This window comes from Nelumbo nucifera, chromosome 2 (assembly GCF_055504915.1).
Source record: "Nelumbo nucifera cultivar China Antique chromosome 2, China Antique-T2T, whole genome shotgun sequence".
NCBI lineage: Eukaryota > Viridiplantae > Streptophyta > Magnoliopsida > Proteales > Nelumbonaceae > Nelumbo > Nelumbo nucifera.
Genome location: NC_142650.1, coordinates 3,513,943 through 3,537,046, shown reverse-complemented (window position 1 = coordinate 3,537,046; position 23,104 = coordinate 3,513,943). Strand labels below are relative to the sequence as shown.

The window sequence follows — 23,104 nt, the reverse complement described above, 5'->3', positions numbered from 1 at the left end:
GCTAAAATAATTAATGTAGAAGCGATTGAAATTTAGAAAAACAAGTATTTTTAATCATGGTTCAGACTTCAGAGTATCACAATATGTTAACGAGGGAAAAACTTTAGCTGTTGGTAAAAAACAGCTGGGCTGTTTTGGAATCCCGCAGTGAATGGCATCTAAGGAATCAAACTCGGTCTCAACATTATGAAAATTTCTAGCTTCCATCATAATAAACAGCCTTCTCCCACAATTTCCTTCAATCAAAATTATATTCCCTGCACGTTAAGCAGCAGGGCACCATGGCATCACAGTAATTTTATAAATAACCATCTCAATTGACCATTTCTTTCCTTCAAATAATTACTAGGTAGTCCAATTATCCAAGTAACTTGTTCACAGCCTGACAGGGCAAGGGCAACCACTTTGAATTCAAACCATGAATTTAAAGTATTAAGAAAATCTTGGACCAAGCTTCGATCCCACTTTTTTAGACCTGTCAATAACCACCTGTGCTTTGTTTTTTACACCTATGTTTTGAAAATGTATACAAATTTTATAATAGAATAATAATATTAAATTTAAGCTCAAAATATCTACATATAATACATAAATACATGAATAATGTATATTTTAATGATATATATATGAAAAAATATTTAATAATTAATATAAATAATAAATATATTATTAAATATATAATTATTCTATTATTAATATTTTATTTCTACATTTTTATCTGAAATAAAAATCGTTTTTTCTAACAAATGTAGATTAGTGAAATCATACACGTTTTTTTGTTTCTAAAAACAAAATCATACACATCGCCGAACACCCACTTGTTATTTTTCTAACTAAAAACAAAAAACTATGATGCCTCAAGTTTTTCATATAAAACATGCAATTTAGCTAAAAGTTATTTAAAATTTACCTTTTTTTCGCTGATTCAACACTGGAAGTTTGTCTATAAAATGGGATATGAAAACGAGAACCTTTTTTCCACTGATTTGTACTCTTTGATAGAAAAATAAAATGCCAAATGAGTTAGCATTGTCAAGCAATTATTAATCCAAGGGAGATGCGCATGGTTCTTGGGTCCATTTGGTTCCCAGTCAGAATCAGAATCTAGATCCCTTAATTGAAATTGGAATGGTCTACTTCCATAGTTTGGTTCAGATAAGAATCAAAATGAGAATTAAAATCAACTGGAATGAGATTTCATTCCAAAAAGTGGGGGAAAGAATGGCCATTCCCTCAAATAAATGAATGTCATGAGAATGCGATTCTGATTTCGCCCAACTAAACAATTGAAATTAGAGTGGGCCATTCCAATTTCAATTCCAGATCCCTATTCCAGTGAACCAAACTAGACCTTAAGAAATCTGTTGGTTTGTCGAGGATACAGGTGGAAAGCGATTATCTCTCTTGTTACGTTCCTGTTGGCGAATTCTTCTTCACCTTGGTGCATCACCCAAATTGTTGAAGATTGTAGAAGTTTACTTTATTCCTTTGATGTTTATATTATACTAACATTGCTGTTACAGGCTTGGTTTATGTTAGCCGTGCCAGATCTACTGTGCATCCCAAAATTCTTAGTCATGATAGAAAACTCTGACCTCGTAGAATTCAACTACGGTGTTACAAATTTTATCCCATCAATATTAGAGAATGCACCCTACTTCCAAATTTAATTTGCTTATATTTCATTAGTTCACATTTTATAAAGCATATTTTCATGGTTAACAAGATTTAACAAGGTGTAATTACCATCACCTGCAACCAATCACCATCTTTTGCTGCATGCTGCAATATATGCACCACAAATTTTACCATCCCTGACAAGAACGAGGACTCTCTTTCTCATACAAATCACAATACCCATAGTATTTTAAGTATTAAAATACTTATTCTGTTATTTAAATTTCCTTATAAATTTTCTAGAATAAAAACCTTTTTTTAATATGTTTATTTGATGTTAAATTTTAATTTAGAGTATTTAAATCATGTGAACACCGAAAAATGAACAAATTTCAGACATGTCAAACTTACAAATTTCATCAATTTGCTCATTTGATGACGGCTACCAAACTTTGAAGTGGCTATGCCAAAAGGGATGATGCAACTAACAAATCAATTTACTCGTAAGAGATGTCACTTACAATACATTCATCGCAGGGAAAGGAGTTGAAGATACCAAGCACAATTGATACAGTGAGAAGGCATAAGTTGGCCCCTGAATGGAATTCCATCCTACGTGTACAGATGACTGGAACACGATAAGACTTCCAACATTTAGGTGTCTTTTGGTTTTCTCATATTCTTCCAACTTGAAAAAAGCATCCTCAGGAGTGAGTACAGTATTGCTTTGATACAAGACACTACAAAATTCCAACATGAAGAGGGCCAATACCACGGGTAAAGAAGTCGAAAAAACAGACTTATAAGATGCCGTGGGTATCTTCCGATCTGCAACAAATACCACCAACTTGGAGGTCAATAACCAAAGAAACTTGAAATGGAAAATTCAATTACATCAATTTAGGCATCCTTCCACTTATCTTTCTGATACAAATTGAAAATACAATGCAATTTACTACGCCCATTTAGTGTTAATGGCTAATTATATGTTATTTTTTGTTTTTTTTTGGGGGTCCAAAATGCATGTAATACTACAATGGACGGAGCTTTTTATCCTATTTAAGTGTGAACACATAATTTTGCTTTCATCCTTGTTCAGCTCAATAACATGAATATAGAGATAAAAAATTGAAGACTTTTACTATGACAAGTTTTCATCAGTAAACAACCCCTCCATAGACAAGTTCTGGATAAAAAATTAACCAAATGATAGAAGTATGCAAAACCCATGTAACCACGAATTACGATTCCACTGACTTCTCTAACCCGCTAAGGTAAATTGGTCAGAAAATCACTCACAGGGAAAAGTAAATCCAATGCATCCCAGGCCGCATGACGAACAGCTCTTGTTGGATACATTGGACCACCAGGGGAGGTGAAGCTATATAGGCAGGCTTTCAATCTTGTACTTGTAGTCATCCTCAGCTCCAAGCCTAGAAAATACCGGATTAACCAAGTCTAAGCAACCTTAAATCGCTGACAATCTCAAAGTTTCACAGCATGTAGAATTGGGGATTAGAGGTAAAGACAATAATGTACCTTGAAGGACTTTCATGTGAGAGAGGTAATGTAGAAGTACTGGTTCAACTTTCAATTTTTGAAGCTGGCAAAAATAAATAACAGTATAAAACGTAAGATAGATGGTCAACCATATTACCCATAAAAATTTAGTTAGATACATGTTTGAGATATTATTGTGTTACCTGATCTGTGAGCTCTATAACAAAAATGTCTGCAGGACCACCAACCAAAAAAGCATTTGGAAAAATAGGAAATTGATTTAAGAGAGCCTCAAGCTTGTTAACTGAGTGCAACAAAGATGAGAAAATTAATAAGGTCGATAAATTGGGTTATCCTACCATGCAGTTACATGATAAAAGCACATACCTAAATTGTAAAAGAACATGAACCTGGAAAGAACAAGGTATAAATCTCTCTGAGCCTGAAAATTAGTTGAAAGGAGCACTTTGAAAATCAAGAAGAAATTTCAATAAAACACGGCTTCACAACAAATTGGATCAAACAAACAATGGGGGTAGATAGAAACCATAAATATCAAAACATTGCTGTTTCAAGATAAACACCAAGAACAATTATGCCTTACCTGTAAAGCAATTTTGTTTAAACGCATTGGGACAAGTGCAACCTCCTCAAGAAGATACTGGGTATTAAAGGAGAAACAATAACGCCATCATATATTTATTCATGATTCACTTCAATCCAAAACCATAGAAAGACAATAAAGGAAACATAGTTGGGCAGGATTCAGGAGAAATTTATGGCTTAAAGATTTTTTACATGGAATAAAGACAAGAAACACCTTCTGTTCGTCTGGATGTCAATCCTGCCAATGAACATTAGTCATGTATGAACAAGCAATTAAGCATACAGCAAGTCACACAGTGCAAACATGTAATCAAGAAAAAAAGAGTTGAATTAATAAATGTACATGCTTAGCCAACATACAAACAAAACGTGAAACATTCAATCCTAGTGCTTCAAAATTCATCTCCTCAAAAAAGCTCCCAAGTACTACTTATTTAATGATTTATGATCCCACAATCTCTAACATCCATACCAGAAAACATTTGTAGCACCTTGAACAAGGGCAGATGAGTAACGAAGGAGGATTTCTGAATTTTCGAGTTGAACTTCAAATAACTGCAAAATAGAGTGGAATACTCAGTTCGGTCAAAATGCCATATCAATAATCTTGATATACAATAGAAAAGTTTGTTATAAAAAATCCATTTCTATATGATCAACTCATGAAAATAATCATAAAGTACATGTGTTACAACATAGAATATTTCCTTGAGAAAATCCAGACTCTCAAGTGCCATGACAATGAGTCACATGTGTGCTACCCTTGCCAAACCAATATCTACATGCATTCTGCACAAGTTATTTACATTTATCAACTTATCACATGCTGACTGTTTCACCACATATTGACTCTTCTGACACATTGATTTGAACGAACAATTGGATTAGGGGTAACCACTTTCAGCCTAACCTGGAAATTCCAGGCATTGGCCTAGGTTGTGTTCAGGCCTGGCCAGGCCCTAGTCCACATCGAGCCCACAAATTTCTGGGCTGAGCCAGGAACAGGCCCAATCCTTTAGCCCAAGCCTGCAATTATTTTTATAAATTAAATATATACATATATTTCTAGGTCATTTTTATTTTTTATTTAATATTGTATATATAATTATTTAATATTAATATGACACACATAATACATATTATATAATATTTTATATTACATTGAGTATTACATAAATTTTATACATATATTCTTTGTTATATGTAATATATATTTAATATTTCATGTTTAAAATTGTAGACCCGGAACCCAGCTCAGGCAGCCCATGATCACCCCTAACTTGGATTTCAACATCACAACATGTCTCCAATTCACTTACTAGAAATGGAGAATGGAGCTTTTTCCAGCTTAAGTTTGTTTGACCATCTAACTCACAAAAGGAATATGTTGGATTTCTTTCAGATCTAATATTACACCTCATCACGTACTTTACAACATCAGCACATATGCACACTATTTTGAAACTAGATTTATGTTTAACATAACTCCACCAGCGTGAGCTTGTATTATGCTACCAGTCCCAATATAATTGGGACAAGGCTTAGATGATGGTGATAATGGTATACGTTTAACATGTCATAATATGCTGCTTCATATATTACAACTTACAAGGCTTAGATGATGGTGATGATGTGTCTATAACCAATTGTTTAGTTGGAAAACAAAATATGAATACCCACGTGTCAAACTACTAATTCCATATTGCCATCTTTATTTATCTGATTACTTGTGTAATCGTGCTCTCATTTGTAACTTTTTTTCATATCATCATCTTTTTCTTTTTTTTTGAATATCAATAAAAAAGCAAAATTTTATGACATATTTATATAATCATCTTTTATTTTTTTCAATGCATAAAATAATGTTTGACATTTTGACTCCGGATCTGTTGGCAGTGTTGGTTTCCGATTCTGGTGACTACATTCAGGAACTCGAGCTAAAATAATAACTTTGAATAAATCAATAATTACAGTGTCATTTTAGCTCAACGTGTATGGTCTGATTGCCTGCCGAACGAAATACCTTTTTGTTTATGACAACTAAACAGTTTTTTTGATCAATTCAATCAACTAAACATTCAGACACATATTAATTGAAACTAGAACAAAATAACAGTTTTTAGCCTTTAATCCCACAATCTCCCATGTGTTTTTGCTATTTTATTTTTTGTAATATAACCATACCTTGTTCTTGAAGATTCATGTGTTCTGTTGAAATAGTTTAGTTATTTGTGTTAGGGTCTATTTGGCTAGTTAAAGCGTTTTTTCATTTTCTGTTATTTCTGTTATTGTACTCACTTACAGCAGGGGCAAAAGGGTCTTTTCCCTTCTTATTTCTGCCACCCTGTATAATATAATAGAAACTGGCGCTGCCAGCACTGCTCTATTGCTCCAAACCTTTTCTTCTTCCTTTCTTCCTTCTCCTTTTCTCTCTTCTCTACTTCCTCATATTTCAATCGGATTTATTGCCAAGATGGTATAGAGCAAGGCTGTTGAATCTGGGCAACCAAGTTTTTTCTCTTCAAGTTGCTGAATCTGGGCTTATCAAATCAGATCTGCAACTGGTACAACCCTAAAGTTTTCTTTCTTCTTTTATTTCTTTCCTTGGTCGGCAGACTTTTGTGAGGGTTATATTTTTTATTTGTTGGATCGTGTGATCCTGTACCTATGAAAAGGTGACTGTAGGTCATAGATGACCTGTTTTCTCTGCTCGTTAGTCTGATTTCATGTGTGTTAGGATCTCTCTTATTGATTAATGCTGTGGTGGAACTTACACGTTATTGATTAATGCTGTGGTGAAAATCAGTCTCGTCATAGTTCTTCTTTGGAAATTGGTGCTGTTTTTTGTGCTCAGATAAAGTCCAGAACTGAATTGTTGCGTGTGGAGCTTTTGTCGATATAAGGAGGGATCCTAAGTTGAGAGTTAAGATAAAAAAATCTTGTGCTTACCATGAGAATTCTGCTACTTCAGAGATTTCAGGGAGCCACAATCGAGTGAGTGGGGGAATGGATATGAATTTCCCCATGGCTGTTATTCCCTTTGATGGTCTGAACTACCTTGAGTGGTCTAGGGGAATAAAACTCTACATCACTGCTAGGGGGAAAATAGGATACATTAATGGGAGAGTGAAGGAACCGAAGAACGGAAGTGCTGAATATGATAGGTGTAACCAAGAGAATAGTATGGTGATGTCATGGCTCTTGGTTTCCATGCTGCCACAGGTAAGGAAGACTTTTATGTGGGCTGAAACTGCTTGTGAGATATGGGAACAAGCAAAGTCCACCTATTCAGAGCAGAGACACTATGCCAAGATATATCAACTACAAGCTGAATCCTCTACTTGCAAGCAAGGGGAGAGGAGTCTCTCGATGTACTATTCTGATTTGACATCGATATGGAAAAAACTTGATCACTACCAGAATGTGAATTGGAAGTGTGATGAAGATGCAAAGGCGTATAAGTTACTTGTATCTCAGCAACGGGTCTTTGCCTTCCTCCTAGGGCTGAATCCTTCATATGAGTCCATCAGGGTGCAGATCTTGGGTAGTAAAGACTTGCCAAGGATTTGGGTAAGAAGTCAACACCTGATCAAGGCAAGAAACCAAATAGCAAAATAAAAAAAAGTATAACTCAGCTAATATGGCGTCGCCAAAGACTAGTCCATTGGTAACTCAGGAGAGGCATCCCAGTTCTGACCCTAAGGAAGAAATTATCAACTCCTTTCGTGACCATTTGGAATTGTATGGTAGGACTCTCCGCCATATGGATTCTGGTCATACTCCCTCTACCTCTTTTGCGTCTACATCAAGTAACGCTGCCATTGCCTTCCATGTGTCATCTCATACCACTGATTCTCCTTGGGTTATTGACTCCGGAGCCTCAAACCACATGACCGGTAAATCAAATTTATTTCAGACATATAACCTTCTCTCTGGGAGAGATAAAGTGAGACTAGCTGATGGTTCTTTCTCTACCATAGCTGGCCAATGTACCATACCTCTCCCACTCGGCCTTACCCTTTCTAATGTACTGCATGTTCCGAAATTACCTATAAATTTGTTGTCCATTAGTAGTATAACTCACTCCTTGAACTGTTCAGTCACTTTTTTTCCGTCTTCATGTGTGTTTCAGGATTTGGCCTCGGGGAAGACAATTGGTAGAGGAAGCATGGTGGATGGTCTCTACGTGTTTGTCCAGTGAGAATCAAGCCTATTTATGGCATAGTCGTCTTGGTCATCTTTCTTTTGGTCATTAAAAGTTATGTTCCCAAAGTTGTTTGAGTCCTTGTGAGTGAGTCAGTTACAGTGTCAGACATGTCAATTGAGTAAACAATATAGAAGTTCTTTACCTTTCAGAAAGAAAAGATCTGAATTTCCATTTCATATTGTTTATTCTGATGTTTGGGGCCCTATTACGCTACCCACTGAGGCTGGATATAAGTGCTTCATTACCTTGATTGATAATTACTCTAAATACACTTGGGTTTACCCTATGCGATCTAAAGATGAAGTGCCAAAAATTGTTAAAGACTTTCAACGCATGGTGTTCACTCAATTCCAAACTGAAATCCATATCTCCCAGTCGAACAATGCGAAGGAATACTTCCATAGTGATCTCATGGAGTTTTTTGCTTCGAGTGGGTCACTTCAGCGAAGCTCTTGTGCCAAGACACCCCAACAAAATGGTGTTGCTGAACGAAAGAACCGTCACCTTCTCGAAGTAGCTCGTGGCTTATTAATTCATATGAATGTGCCAAAACGTTTTTGGATGGATGCAGTTTTGTGTGCTACATACATCATCAACCGTATGCCATCTCGGTTACCAGAGTATAAGGCCCCACATCAGCTTCTGTTTCCTACAGCTCTGTTGTCCACCATTCCGATGCGTGTTTTAGGTGTCGTTGCTTTGTCCATAACTTGTCCCCTACTCGAGGTAAGCTTGATCCTCGGGCTATTCCTTGTGTTTTCCTTGGTTACCCTTTATCTCAGAAGGGGTATTGCTGCTATGATCCTACCTCTCGCAAGTACTATGTCTCCATTGATGTATCCTTCTTTGAAAATCAACATTTCTTCTCAGTTTCTCCTCAGGGGGAGAATAGGGTTGAGGAGAAACAGGCAGCTCAAACTCAACTACCTCCTTTACCCAATCCTCCTCCATTCCGGGTCTTTCATTGTCGCCATAAAAGCCGACAGAGTTCAAGAGCCGTGGAACCTAACACTATGCAACCAACATCATCGGATTCACTTGAGGCAGATCCGTCTCATCAGCCAGGTACACTTGCTCCTATTGATATGCCTGTTCCTCTCAATGTTGATTCCCCAGTCATAAATGATCTTGATATTCCTATTGCTAAGAGAAAGGGTGTTAGATCTTGTACCACTAATCATCCAATCTCTAATTTTGTGTCCTATGATCACGTTTCACCTTCATTCCGTGCATTCCTCTCTTCTGTGGACAATGTCCCCATTCCTAAGAATGTGGCAGAAGCTTTATCTAAACCTGAATGGACAGATGCAGTGCAGGAAGAAATTGATGCATTACACAAAAATGGCACTTGGGAGTTGGTGGATCTTCCTAAAGGGAAGGAACCAGTGGGTTGCAAGTGGGTGTTCACAATGAAACACAAGGCTGATGGAACAGTTGAAAGGTACAAGGCTAGACTGGTAGCAAGAGGTTTTACACAGGTATATGGAGTGGACTATGCAGAGACTTTTGCTCCAATAGCCAAGATGAACTCTATCAAGATTCTTCTTTCATTGGCAACAAATCTTGACTGAGAACTTCACCAATTGGGCATCAAAAATGCTTTCTTGAATAGTGACTTGGAAGAGGAAGTGTATATGACCCAACCTCTAAGTTTTTGTGCCAAAGGCAGTGAACAAAAGGTGTGCAGGTTAAAAAAAATCTTTATATGGGTTGAAACAATCACCTCGGGCTTGGTTTAGTAAGTTCCATTTAGCAGTTTAACAGATGGGGTTCAGACAATGCCAGTCAGATCACACTCTATTTGTGAAAAGAGGTAAAGGGAAAATTGCAGCTCTAATTGTGTATGTGGATGACATAGTGATCACAGGAGATTGGGAGGCTAAAATACAGAGACTAAAAAAATTCTTAGCCACTCAATTTGAGGTGAAAGATCTAGGCCCCTTACGTTATTTCCTTGGAATTGAAGTTGCCCGCTCTCACAAGGGCATCTTTATTTCCCAACGGAAATATGCACTAGATCTACTAGAAGATATAGGCAAGTTGGGGGTAAAACCAATTGACTCACCAATTGAATCTAATCATCAGCTGGGAAACAGTCAGGGAGAGTTTTTGAAAGATGTGAAGAAGTTCCAAAGACTCGTAGGGAGACTCTTGTATTTGTCTATGATCAGGCCTGATATTGCTTATGAAGTGGGTGTCCTTAGTTAGTTCATGCACAATCCTAGGACAACTCACTTTGAAGCTGCAGAGAGGATCCTTAGATACCTCAAGAAGTTTCCCGGAGCTGGTTTGTTGTTCCAGAAACATGGTCACTTAAAGGTGAAATACATACTGATGCTAATTGGGCTGGAGCAGTTGATGACCGAAAGTCTACCAATGGGTATTGTGCCTTTGTAGGAAGAAACCTGGTCACATGGAGAAGTAAAAAACAAAGTGTGGTGGCTAGATCTAGTACTGAAGCAGAATATAGAGCGATATCTCATGGGGTTGCTGAAATCATGTGGATAAGAAATCTGTTAGGTGAACTGGGTTTTGCAGTGAGCAATCCTATGTCACTCTACTGTGACAATAAAGCTGCCATCAACATTGCTGCTAATCCAGTCCTACATGATAGGACGAAACACATTGAAGTGGACAAGCATTTTATTAGAGAGAAACTTGTAAATGGAGAAGTGTGCACTCCATATGTCAACTCAGAAAAACAACTTGCAGATATCTTCACCAAAGGTCTTCATCATGTGCGGCACAATGATTTGTGTGACAAGTTGGGCATGATTGACATCTATGCTCCAACAGGAGGGGGAGTGTTGAAATAATTTAGTTATTTGTGTTAGGGTCTGTTTGGCTAGGTAAAGCGTTTTTTTATTTTCTGTTATTGTACTCACTTACAGTAGGGGCACAAGGGTCTTTTCCCTTCTTATTTCTACCGCCCTATATAATATAATAGAAGCTGGCACCACCAGAACTGTTCTATTGCTCCAAACATTTTCTTCTTCCTTTCTTCCTTCTCCTTTTCTCTCTTCTTCCCTTCTCTTCTCTACTTCCTCATATTTCAATCGGATTTATTGCCAAGATGTTCAAATAATAAAATAAGATCTGACACTTTGCTAATTATATACTTTTCAGCTGCAACTTGATCATAATGCACCCTTGGTTTCTCTGCATATTTACACTTAGAATATTGGTTGCATCCAAGTCTTTAAAAGGCGGAAGGCCATTGGTCTTGAAGAGGCAAGGTATAGGCCAAAGATATTTAATGGAGTAAACCTCAACAACCTTAAAGTCTATGTAGAAATTATGTATGCATTATACAATTTCTTTTACATCTTGAACCAATTTGTAAATTTACTTTATTTTTTTTATAAATGAATAATGATTTATTAATAAAAGAAGTATACATTCACCCTAAGAGGAGGCACAAGATATTACCTCCCCTTAGAGATAAGAACATAACCATATTCTTAACAGGATACAATCATAAGGTAGTCCAAAATAGTTTAGCCCTTGAGAACTCTTGTTTAGCCAAAGAATCAGCCATAGCATTTGCCGATCTGCTAACCCACTGAAAACTGATTGGCATATATTCCTTGTGAGCCACTTAACTTTCTTGAGAAGATCCTTCTATCCCTAGACGACTGTATCCGAGTTCAATAGCCAGTCCACTACCACCTTAGAGTCTCCCTTGACTATCAAATTTTCCACTCCTAGTTGGTTGGCAACCTGTATTCCTTTTACCATAACCAGTATCTCAGCCCTTGTAGAAAATTACCAACTTCCATTGAACCTAAAAATACGGATAGGATGTTGCTGTCCTTTTATCTCAAGATCCCTCCTATCCCTGAAGGTCCAAGATTACCTTAACTGCTCCCATCAAAATTCAGCTTTACCACACCCTCTGTAGGAGGTCTCCAAATTGCCTTTAATCCATCCTTTTTGGAGGCTATGGAGGCCACCTCTGCCCAACTTTTCCGGAGATCATCAAAGGAGTAATCCCTAAACAAATCTAAGGTTTTCTTCCAAAGAATTGTCCTTGTCAAAATACATTTCTTTACTTCTTTGATGCTTCTTTCCTTTTCTTGGAATATTCTAGAATTCCTCTCCTCCCAAATAGTCCACAAAGTGGCTGCTTTGATGCACTTCCACATTAGTTTCCCTCTCTTAGTTGGCCACCCAAAAGTAGATGAATCAAAAAGCATAATTACTTCAGAGGGCAAGTTCCACCTGCACCCAAACAACATAAAGACCCAATTCCAAATATTAGCAACATAGGAGCAAGATAACAAGTGGTAGCAATCCTCATTATGTACTTTACACAAAATACACCAATTTGAGGACTAACAAAGATAAGGTCTCTTTTTTTTGCAGGTTAGCCATAGTGTTGATCTTACCATAGAAAGTTTCCTAGCAAAAGACAACTATTTTAGGAGGGATGGGCCTTGATCAAATTTCTTTGGCAGGGAAGTCCGAAGTGGAAGGGGAAAAACAAAGGGACTTGAAGAAAGAAGCACAAGTGAAGAAACCATTCAGAGTTAGATACCAAATTCTTCTATCAAGTTGAGAGAGGTCCAAGCAAACAGAGTCCAGAAGACGCAAGAGTTAAGAAGAAACACATGCAAGTTCTTCATCCTTTAAACCTCTATGAAACCCAAAGTCCCAATTTAGAGTCAAAGGGAGAATTGGGGGTGAAATAAACCTTGAGACTGGCTTCTTTTTAAAAAGGGAGATAGAGTAGAGAGAGGGGAAGCAACCTTTTAGAGGTTAAGTGACCACCTAAATATCTTCCCAAAAACGAATAGAATTACCGGAGCAGACATCATACCTTACAAAGCTGAGGAATTTAGGGAGAGTGCCAAAAATTGCCTTCCAAGGTGATGTAAGCAAATCCTGTCGAGATACCCCAACATCCCAACCAGTCTCAGAGACACCATGAATACTAGCCACCACCTCATGCCATAAACTCTCTCTTTCTAGTGGCCACCTCTAAATACACTTGCCTAGAAGAGATTCATTCTTACTAACTTCCCTAGCCCCAAACCCCCTTCTTTTTATTTCGACTCACCACTTCCCATCTAACTAGATGATCCCTTTTTTCTTCCCATGGCTCCCACAAGAAATCCCTCATCAATTTTTGCAATCCTCTTAGCTTCCTTGTTAGGTATCCTAAAGACTGACAAAAAGTAGATTGGCAGGTTGGCAAGTGTTGCTTTGATTAAGGTTACTCTGCCCCCCAAAGAAATGTAATTCTTCTTCCAGGCCGCCAACATTTTTTCAAACTTTTCCACCACAGGACTCCAAAGTCATCTTTCCTTTGGGTTAGCACCTAAGGGAAGTCCTAAATAGGTCAAAGGCCACTCAGAACAGGTGCAACCTAAGCAAGAAGCAATAGTCCCTAATTCCCCCCATCCAAGTTTAGTCCAACCACACAACTCTCCTCAAAGTTGTTTTTCAAATTAGAGTCACTCTTAAAGAGTACAATCAGGTTCTTCAAATTTCTCACTTCCACCAAGTCACGACCCTCACAAAAAATTATAATGTTATTTGCAAACTGAAGGTGAGTAATTGAAACTCTACTTCTACCAACTCTCCACCTATCTGCTTCTGATAAAAGTCTACTAAAAGCATCAACAACCAAAGTGAATAAGAAAGGGGACAATAGATCACCTTGTCTTAGGCCCCTACAGGCTAGGAAGAAATCATTGACTAAAATAGAGTAATGGTAGGACATAATGCAGTCATTAATCCATTTACACCATATATCCCCAAAACCAATCTTCCTAAGCACCTCTCGCAAGAAGCTCCAATCCACTAGATCATGGGCCTTCTCAAGATCTAATTTACAACAAAGCCTTGATTACCGATCTTCACATCTCCACATGTTCATTTGCTATTAAGATCTGATCAATTATTTGTCTCCCTTGTATAAAGGCACCTTGAGCTTGGCTAATTATAGATGGGAACACCTTTTAGATCCTCAATGACAAGACCTTAGCTAGAATCTTGTAAATGCTGGTCAATAAACTAATAGGTCTAAAGTGTTATGGATGTTTGGCCTCTTTTTTCTTAGGAACCAAAGCTAGAAAAGTAGCATTAACTCCACGACTTATTATTTAATTATGCTCAAACTCTTTGAAAACTTCAAACAAGTCTTCTTTAACTATATTCCAACAATCTTGAAAGAAATCCATAGTAAAACCATTCAGCCTCGGTGCCTTCGATCTATCCATTGAGAAAACAGCTTTGCCTAATTTCCTCCTCAAAATTCCTTTCCAGCCATCCTTTATTTTCTTTAGAAAATCTTTGCCAAGTAACACCTTCCATCTCCACTCTATTACCTAGAGGCCTCCTAAGAATAGATTTGAAGTGGGCAACAAAACAATTGGTTATTTCCTCTTGAGACTCATGTATCACTTGATCTACTTCAAGTTTAGTCACTAGATTTTTCCTCATCCTCTCATTGGCCATCTCATGGAAGAATTTAGTATTTCCATCTCCTTCCTTAATCCTTTTTTTACCAGCAACACAAAATTTGATTCATTAGATTAAAAAGAATATATACAATAAGAAGTTGTGGGCAGAAACAAAAAGCCCAAGAAGAACTATCCCACTATTTACAAAACAGTCCATAACATGGATTGTCTCTGAAGTCCTTGTTAGCTAAACCATCAGCCTTACTGTTTGCAGATCTCCTAATCCACTTTATTTGGACCATTGTGTCTTTAGATATCTGCTTGAAGTGCCTGAACTCATTCCTTAGCTTCCATATTACTCCTTCCCCCTTTTTCAGTCAACCCACAACTATTTTTGGATCACCTTCAATAATCAACCTACCAACTATTTTTGAATCACCTTTAATGAAATTCTGTTATTGATAAAAAAAATCTTGGATACAAAATAGTATTACAAATTCGAAATACACATTTGATATGCATAGTATGGAGGAAAGATTTGGATGCACTTGGATACATTAAGGAAACTCCCACAAATACATTAATAGCATTGAATCCAAAGTTGAAATAACTATGAATAAGGTATAAATACATAGTGAATGCATACTTCAATAGTCAATATGAAGAAATCAATTAATATCAATATAGCATGACACGTAGATATCATACAACTTTACTGATAATGCGTCAATCAGTAGTTCAAGACAAATACTATATAAATTTTTACAAATTACTACATACACGAAATTATTAATACATTATTACTTATTTAAGTTAAATAATTAATTAATAATTACATAAATATACAATGCTCTAAAAAAGATATTAGATTCATGAGAATGTAGAAGATCCAAGACAATAAATCATATGCAACCATTATATCTTGATTACTAAATCAATTATTTTCCGTTTTATTGTTTTCACTTTGGTAAATCTATGATGTTGGAAACTTGTGATACCGGAAGAGCATTGAGCAATCAATCTCCCTTGAATTTTGATGAATACCACCTGATTGGTTACTATTTTTATGATACCAATTGATTGGTTATCAGTTTTTTCGACATCATGTCTTTCTAGTATCATAGTCAAATCCTTTTTACTTTTGTATATTAACAAAAAATAAGTCAACTTACTTAATCTTTTTTATCATAAACAATAACTTTCATTAGAGATAAATTAAAACTAAAATACAGAAGTCAACCCTTATTAGAAAAGTCTCTCCCTTACAGTCCCTTGTTTTGCTAGGGTGTCAGCAAAACCATTTGTTGATCTCCTTACCCACTTGAAACAAACACCCACCTCCCTTGTTATGCTAAGTATTTCCCTTATCAGCTGTCTATACTGCCAAATTCCCAGCTGTCCTGATTGCATCCACCCAACTACCAATTTGGAGTCCCCCTCTATCTCAATCTGTTGTAGCCCCAATTGTTTGGCTAGTTTTACACCTTGATGTAGTGCCAAGATTTCCACTCTTAAGGAATCTCCAACTCCTATTGGACCTGAATAGAGAGCCATTATCTTGCCTTCATTATCTCTGAAAACACCTCCTATACCAGATGGGCCTGGATTACCTAATAAAGCTTTCATCAAAGTTCAGTCTTACCCTTTGTTGTGCTGGTGGGGACCAAACTTCCCGTATCATAGGTAATCCAAGTCCCACCGACACAACAAAGGCTGATCAAGGAAGATTTCCCCCAGCTGAGTGATCAAATCATCAACCATCCCCATTTCAGAATCCCTTAGACCTCTTCTCAAGCCCGAATCCCAGAAGTTATCAACAAACACCGAAGAGATCACTTTTCTTTTGTTTTCAGACAAGGAGTAAACAAAAGGAAATCTATCTCTAAGGGAGTTTTCACCAATCCAAACATCTTCCAAAACAAGACTTTATTTCCAACGCAAACATCATATTTGAAATAAGTGAGCATAAGAGGCAAAGTACCTTGAATAGCTTTCCAAGGAGAACACTGAGAAGCCCCAGGGTCGAGTCTTGTATCCCAGTCGTTACCTGCCAAATCCATGAATACTAACAATCACTCTAGACCAAAATTTGTCTTGTTCCATCGGTAGTCTCCAAATCCATTTCCCCAGCAGAGTCGTGTTTCTTAATCATATATTTCCTAACCCAAGGCCTCCATCATCCCTACTCCTAGAAACCACCTCCCACTTTACTAAGTGATCCTTCTTAGTGTCCCCTGGTTCCCACAAGAAATCCCTCATTATCTTCTCTAACTAGTTTTCTACTTTCACTGGCACTCTAAAGGTAGACAGGAAATAAACTAGTAGGTTGGCCAAATCATTAGAATTTCTAATATACATATCATATGTAAATTCATAAATTTTAATTACTAAAATAGTTATTCTGTTTTTGGTATTTTGATAGATCATTCATTTCACTAATATTTATAAAATACTAATTTTAATGATCATTCTTTTTATTCTTTTAGTTGAACATTCATATATAACATTGTTTATTTGGATTACATGTAGCCCCCCAAATAAAGTAAAGTGTATGTTATTTTAGTTAGTTATTTAAAAATCCACAATTAATGGCATGATTAATGGTGTAACTAATGGGCATTCAAATATGAATTTCAAAAAAAAAAAAAAAACTTGGATTGTATCAAACAATATGGATCAGTATGGACTAGTACATGCCTATGTATCAGTACTGAGACAAACTGATATGGAAGGAATAGTGCAATGTTAAATCATTCCACCATTGTATCGTATCAATCTCCTTAGAATCATGTATGTAGTGTATAAATACTATATGCATTACACTATAGAGTGACATTGAGGAACCAATACATACCTATAAATTGGGAAAAGAGAAATTACACAATTGCCACTATCATAAGAAAACTCAATAACTTCAAAACTACTCGCAATGGCCATGAAGCTTCAAACAAAACTAAACAATAACTATATAGATCAAACTTTAAGGGTAGAATCCATACGCAACATAAATAACCAAAATATCCCTACTATCTAGAAATACAAAAATACATAAAAAGATTCAGAAATTTCCAATTTTGACTCTTCCACACCTGCATTAAGGTAGCTTGTATCACAATACATTTGACTCTTCCTCTTCCCAACTCCACCTCTAGCCATGTTGTCTACAAAGAATATGTAGACCTTAGTGCCCAATCTAATGAGTTGTTTATAACTGTGGTCAATAATCTTGCTTACCTGGTGTAATGCCTCAACTATGATAGTCTATCAAAGATGTAAGCATCCAAACTATCACCACCTGAGGATCCCTTGCAATTTTTGTTCTCTCAATATCCATTGAGAATCCCATGTCACTCTCATAATCTCCCTCCCTAGTGGATACAAATGGTGCTATTACCAATTCCCCCAAAAACACATAGCTTCAAAGTGTATGATTGTATTATGCTTATATGCTACTTCTAAGTTCCAACATCGGAGATTTTTTTATTTAAGACCCAAGGTAGTAGCAGGTAGGGGCCATTTCTTGGTTAAATTGTAAAATATCAGGCTGAAAGCATGCAAACACAGGTTCAAGTCTGAGATCAGCCACTATGCAACAAAGTGCTGAAGGTTAGATCTGTATCCAGTCCACACCTCCCAAAACCCTGGAATGGCTGGGTCCAATATTGGGTAATGGCCCTTTGCCCTTCTAGTCAAGAGTAGGAGGTAATGCAGAATGCATTCCAACTACATACTTCTCTAAAAAATAAATAAATAAATAAATATAGCCATTACAAGTACATATGCATATTACAAATATCAACATGCAGGTGGCAGAAAAAAAAAACAATTCAATAGAAAAAACATGGATATAAAAATTTCAATAAATATAAGAACATACCCACTTGTGGAAAAGGAGGGCAAAGATATTAGATGCAAAAGACTGGCTCCAAAGCTGGACAATCAAATCAAGAATAGGTTTTCCATTCTCAGGCACCTTAACATAATGATCGGCAAGGACATCATAAAAGCAAAGATGATTCTCAATGTCACCCTCTGCTGAAGAAATTCCATCTTCATCCTTGCTAAGAATTATGTCTGTTTTAATTTGGAGAGCATAAAAGTCAAAAATGTATACAAGAACAGAGATGACTCATGTCATTAGAAACTATCATTGGGAGATAAATTTTAACTGTCCATAAATTCTAAAATTAAATCTTATTATGAATCTACAAGAAAGGATGGTGGAGAATAATCTCAAAAGAGGCTCAAGCATATAAATTTTGTAAGCTTAAGGCCATCACATATGACACACATGCAAGCAAAATATCACTACAGAGTCTCAGAATTGTTGTTATAACCAAATGCACCTTAGGCTTGGGGCTATATCAGACTTTACACAACTTCTGTTATATCTGCACGAAGAGTCAAAATGGTTCACTTGTACATAACATCTCGATTACAATGTTGACAGTAAATATGTGGGAGCCAAGTTCTCTTTAGTGGGTACAAAGTAGACATTATTCTCCACAGTTTCTTCTACAGAGGCTGTTGAAGAAACTGAAAACTAAGGAGAGGAGGGAGCGGGAGGTCAAATGTTAAAAAATCTTGAACAGATTCCATTCTGTAAAGTTCAAATCCTTAAACTTCAGTGTTTTCAATCCTCCCACTTTAGGTTTATGTGGAATTAAACATTAATTAGATACAACAGTATTCAGAGGAACCAATATGCAACAGTTCTAGAATCCAATTATAGAAGTTAGAGATATATTAAATGCTAAAATAACATTCATACTACCTCATAGAAAACATCTGGAAATAGTCGGACAAACACAGGTAGAGAGTATAAGTGTCTAACAGGAAGAAGGAATGCATTCCACAATGAAGACTCACCACGGGCGCGGACGTCAACTTCTAACGCCACATCAGCAAACAGTTCTTGCATCAAATTGAGTCTCTGGGATTGAGTGACTAATGCCTACAAAAATTTAATGATACATAAATATACCTAATGCGGTTCTATAGTGGAGCATTTATAACTTTATAAAGCTCGAATTAACACAAATTGGTGAAATAACCATATAATTAACAGATAGAATGAAACGAAAAGAGAAGGAATTGTTATGCGTTACAAGAGTTGAACTGTAAGGGATTCGCATAAAAAGAGATGAAACGGATCCATTCAAGAATCCTGGGTATAACCGATTTCCTAATTACGGACACAAATGGAGACAGACAGAGGGATATGGGATACCAATTTCGGTAAAATTAATAGAAGACTTCACCCGTTGGAGTTTTTTCTCGATTTCTTGGGTAAGTGCGGTTAGATAAGCAGAGCCCCGAGCCGTCGAAGCTTGTGACATTCTGATAAAACCTCCGATCGAGAAAAAGCATTTGAAAACAAAATCAAAACCCTAAATTCAATTCAATCAATTCGTACTAAGATAGATAGAAAGAGATAGCCATGTCCATTCTTATAAGCTTCCTCAGGCAAAATTGACAAGCAAAAACACGGACTCCGAAGGAGATTTGAGGGAGCCCGAAACCCTAGACGCCTAATATCTATGCTTTGGACAAATCACGGAGAAAAAGAAAATGGAAAAGAAACCAGTTAAAAGAGCTCTGATGTTGTCGGGAGGAGTGCGAAATCAAAATGGATCTCATGAGAGAGACAGGGGGCGAAGACAGGTGGAGTGAAATTAACACGTGTTCTTCCTTTGGGGGAAAATTTTTTGGCTGTCGGACCAACCGCTTAGAATACGGATCACTGCCAACAAAAAATCGTTTCAACCCTATATCAACATAATCTCACACCGTACATCAGATCCCACTTTTATCATAGGTCCCGATCGCACGAAGATATGCGATATTAGATAAAGTATGTATTTGATTCCGTTTATATTTATTAAGTAGATGGTGTCACATAAACGCCTCGTCAGCAAAAGCCTCGTTAATTGTTTTGGTATATATTCATGTTTGTAATGGATTTTTGTACCTCTCTCTTCTTTCAGGAAACTTCATTTTAATCTTTCTTGAAATGGGTCATAAACACCCACATTAATAGCTTTTTTCGATTTTACAGTCACAGAAAACATAAATGAAAGCAAACACCCTGAAAGTTGGTAGAGGGTAGGTAAAAAATCAGGCTCTTTAGAATTTTTCTAAATATGAGACGTTACCATGTGAGTTAATTTTGATCAATGGAACCAATAACTAATCAGCCCCCCACAAGACTCACAGTACATCCCCGATGTCATCCTTGGTATTATCATCGGTGGGGATGTGTTGTGGGACGTTGTGGGGGGCTGGTTTGAAATGGAATCATGGAAGGAACCTGAAACCACTTGTAAAATGCCCAAAACAAAGTCACATTCGTATCCTTTAGTAATATAAATTAGAAAATATTGGTTTGTTGGATCCGAACTCCGAAGGATGGAAATCATTCAACCTGTTTGATTAGAATGGTTTTGGGAGACTGTTAGGGATATTGTTAGGATCAATGATCAAAGTATCAGTATCAGGTATCATATCGGACAGTTTGGATACGGATACAGATACAGATACGGATACGGATACGGATATGGATATGGATATGGATATGGATGAAAGATATGAAAACACATGAATATGCTAGGAAAATGATACAAACTTTGTAAATACATCAATTACACTAACTTTAAAAGCCAAAATAGCTACAAATAAATAGGGTTGTTCATAAGAAGATCCAACCCGACCAACCCGGTCTGACCCAACCCGAGTCGGCCGGGTTTTCTTCAGCACCGGTCGGTTTCAGGTTATAAAAAATCATAAACCGATTATTCGGTTTGGTTTTGGTTTTCATGTGTAAAACCAAAACCGACCCGAATTAGTATTTAGTTCCTAGTTAGTAGTTACAACCTACTTAGTTCTTCACTACCGAGTTCATCAAGAGGTATGTTGTAAACATTAAAGATGACCCAAGACCCATCACTCCATCAATGAATAAATCATAAATCGATGATTCGGTTTGATTTTGGTTTTCATGTGTGAAACCAAAACCGACCCGAATTAGTAGTTAGTTCCTAGTTAGTAGTTACAACCTACTTAGTTCTTCACTACCGAATTCATCAAGAGGTATGTTGTAAACATTAAAGATGACCCAAGACCCATCACTCCATTAATGAATAAAAAAAGAGTACATGAATAAATGTTTGCCTTAAATTTCAGTATTTCACCACTACTTATCTACAGTAGCAAAGAGCATCTTCTTAGCTTTTGTTGGATCCGACCGACTTTGATAGTTTGAGCCATCCATTATATAGTTCATGTAGATTGAAATCTTACTCCAACAAATAGTACTCTCAAACTCTACTCCCTCCACAAAATCTGGAATTTATAGATGGCCACAAAACATTAAGGAAATGCCGGTTTCCTTTGGGAATGTAAACCCAAAAATGAACAGCAATTGAGTCACCACTACATAGAGCCGAAACTGACCGAAACCGACTCAAACCGATAAAGTCGGTTTTACTTAACACAGGGTCGGTTTCGGTTTCAATTTCAGGTAACCCAATCAGGTCGGGTCGGTTGGAAAAACATCAGTAAGCCGACCCAACCCGACCCGTGAACAACCCTACAAATAAAGCATAAATACATAAATAAATATATTACTAATATAACAAGATACATAAATATCATACAATTTTGTTGATAATCCAACAATCAAGAGTCCAAGACTCATATTATATAGTTTTTACAAAGTAAAACATGCATAAAACCATTATTATGTTAAATTATATAAGTCCATGACACAAAACATATGCAACTATTATATTTTAATTACTATAGAAATTATTTTCTATTTTTACTTTTCAACATTAACAAAAAAAGCCAATTAAATATTAAATTTTGAAATATTTGATAATATCAAAATTACTATCATATGAAATTCATAATTTTTAATTATTAAAGTAATGATTCCATTGTTAACATTTTTATTTTCTATAGTTTTTCTTTGAAATAATAAATCATTTTTTACAAATTTAAATTAGTGGATTTGATAAATTCAATTTAATATTATATTCTTGAATATTTTATAAACAATTTTTTAAAATTTTTGTAAATAATAAATATGTTATATTTTAGTCTAAATTAAAATATCAATGAATAATTATAAACAAATATTAAAATTTGAAGATACATATAATGTACAAATTTATGAAATTTAAGAACTAAAATAATTATCTATTATTAATATTTTTATTTGTATAATTTATTGAGAGTAAAAAATAATTTTTAATATAAATGAAAATTTGATAGTTTTTTTTCTTCATTGAGGTTTATAAAATAGTAGTTTTTAATATTACTTTTTTATTTTAAGTTAGAACTATTGAACATAAACAATATATTTGTCTAGATTCATGTTAATGGTTACGTTAACAAAATATATTTTATTTCACTTAATATCACATGTTGAATGATGGCGCAATGGCTTAGAATGAAAACGCTCTTTAGCATAGGTGCCAAGACTTGAGTTAAAATCTTCATAGGAGCATTTTATAAACAAGACAACGGATGCACGTGACACACCGATACTAATATGTATCTTGTTGATACGCACGACTGGACCTCTATCGTACTAGTCGTAGCATATCCCATATCCAATCCTACCGATACCGATACAATACGCCCGATAAAAGGTTTATCATATTGATATTTTAATCCCTGGTTAGGACACCATTTATCTTTTTTTTTTAATTCTTTAATCTATAATACTATCTATCTTTTCTATCACCACTTAAAATCCTAATTG

General features: G+C 36.0%; 1 protein-coding gene across 5 annotated transcripts; it reads right to left on the bottom strand.

The window, feature by feature from the left end:
* Positions 1–2,093: 2,093 nt before the first annotated feature.
* LOC104594588 (uncharacterized) lies at positions 2,094–20,074 on the bottom strand. 5 transcript variants are annotated; one of them, XM_019197333.2, is made up of 12 exons: positions 19,599–20,065; positions 19,207–19,291; positions 18,215–18,411; positions 17,427–17,498; positions 4,196–4,278; positions 3,916–3,961; positions 3,722–3,778; positions 3,505–3,559; positions 3,321–3,421; positions 3,157–3,220; positions 2,917–3,050; positions 2,094–2,445 (listed from the first exon to the last, which is right to left on the bottom strand). In XM_019197333.2, the coding sequence occupies exons 1-12, from the start codon at positions 19,674–19,676 to the stop codon at positions 2,272–2,274; spliced, it is 1,146 nt and encodes a 381-aa protein (XP_019052878.1). In that variant the 5' UTR covers positions 19,677–20,065; the 3' UTR covers positions 2,094–2,271. The 5 variants fall into 5 exon arrangements, with proteins under 5 accessions (XP_019052878.1, XP_019052877.1, XP_088754187.1 ...); XM_019197332.2 differs by lacking the exon at positions 2,917–3,050 and having other exon boundaries at positions 19,599–20,074; XM_088898061.1 differs by lacking the exons at positions 2,917–3,050; positions 17,427–17,498 and adding an exon at positions 16,319–16,384 and having other exon boundaries at positions 19,599–20,074.
* Positions 20,075–23,104: the final 3,030 nt, after the last annotated feature.

What these genes read in the sequence shown, in the direction of transcription:
- LOC104594588 (XM_019197332.2), bottom strand. Translation starts at nt 19,676, where the DNA reads ATGTCACAAGCTTCGACGGCTCGGGGCTCTGCTTATCTAACCGCACTT. An exon ending in TAAACAAAATTGCTTTACAG is followed by an intron (nt 3,560 to 3,721) that starts GTAAGGCATAAT and finishes ACTAATTTTCAG; the next exon opens with GCTCAGAGAGATTTATACCT. An exon ending in TCACATGAAAGTCCTTCAAG is followed by an intron (nt 2,446 to 3,156) that starts GTACATTATTGT and finishes TATTTGTTGCAG; the next exon opens with ATCGGAAGATACCCACGGCA.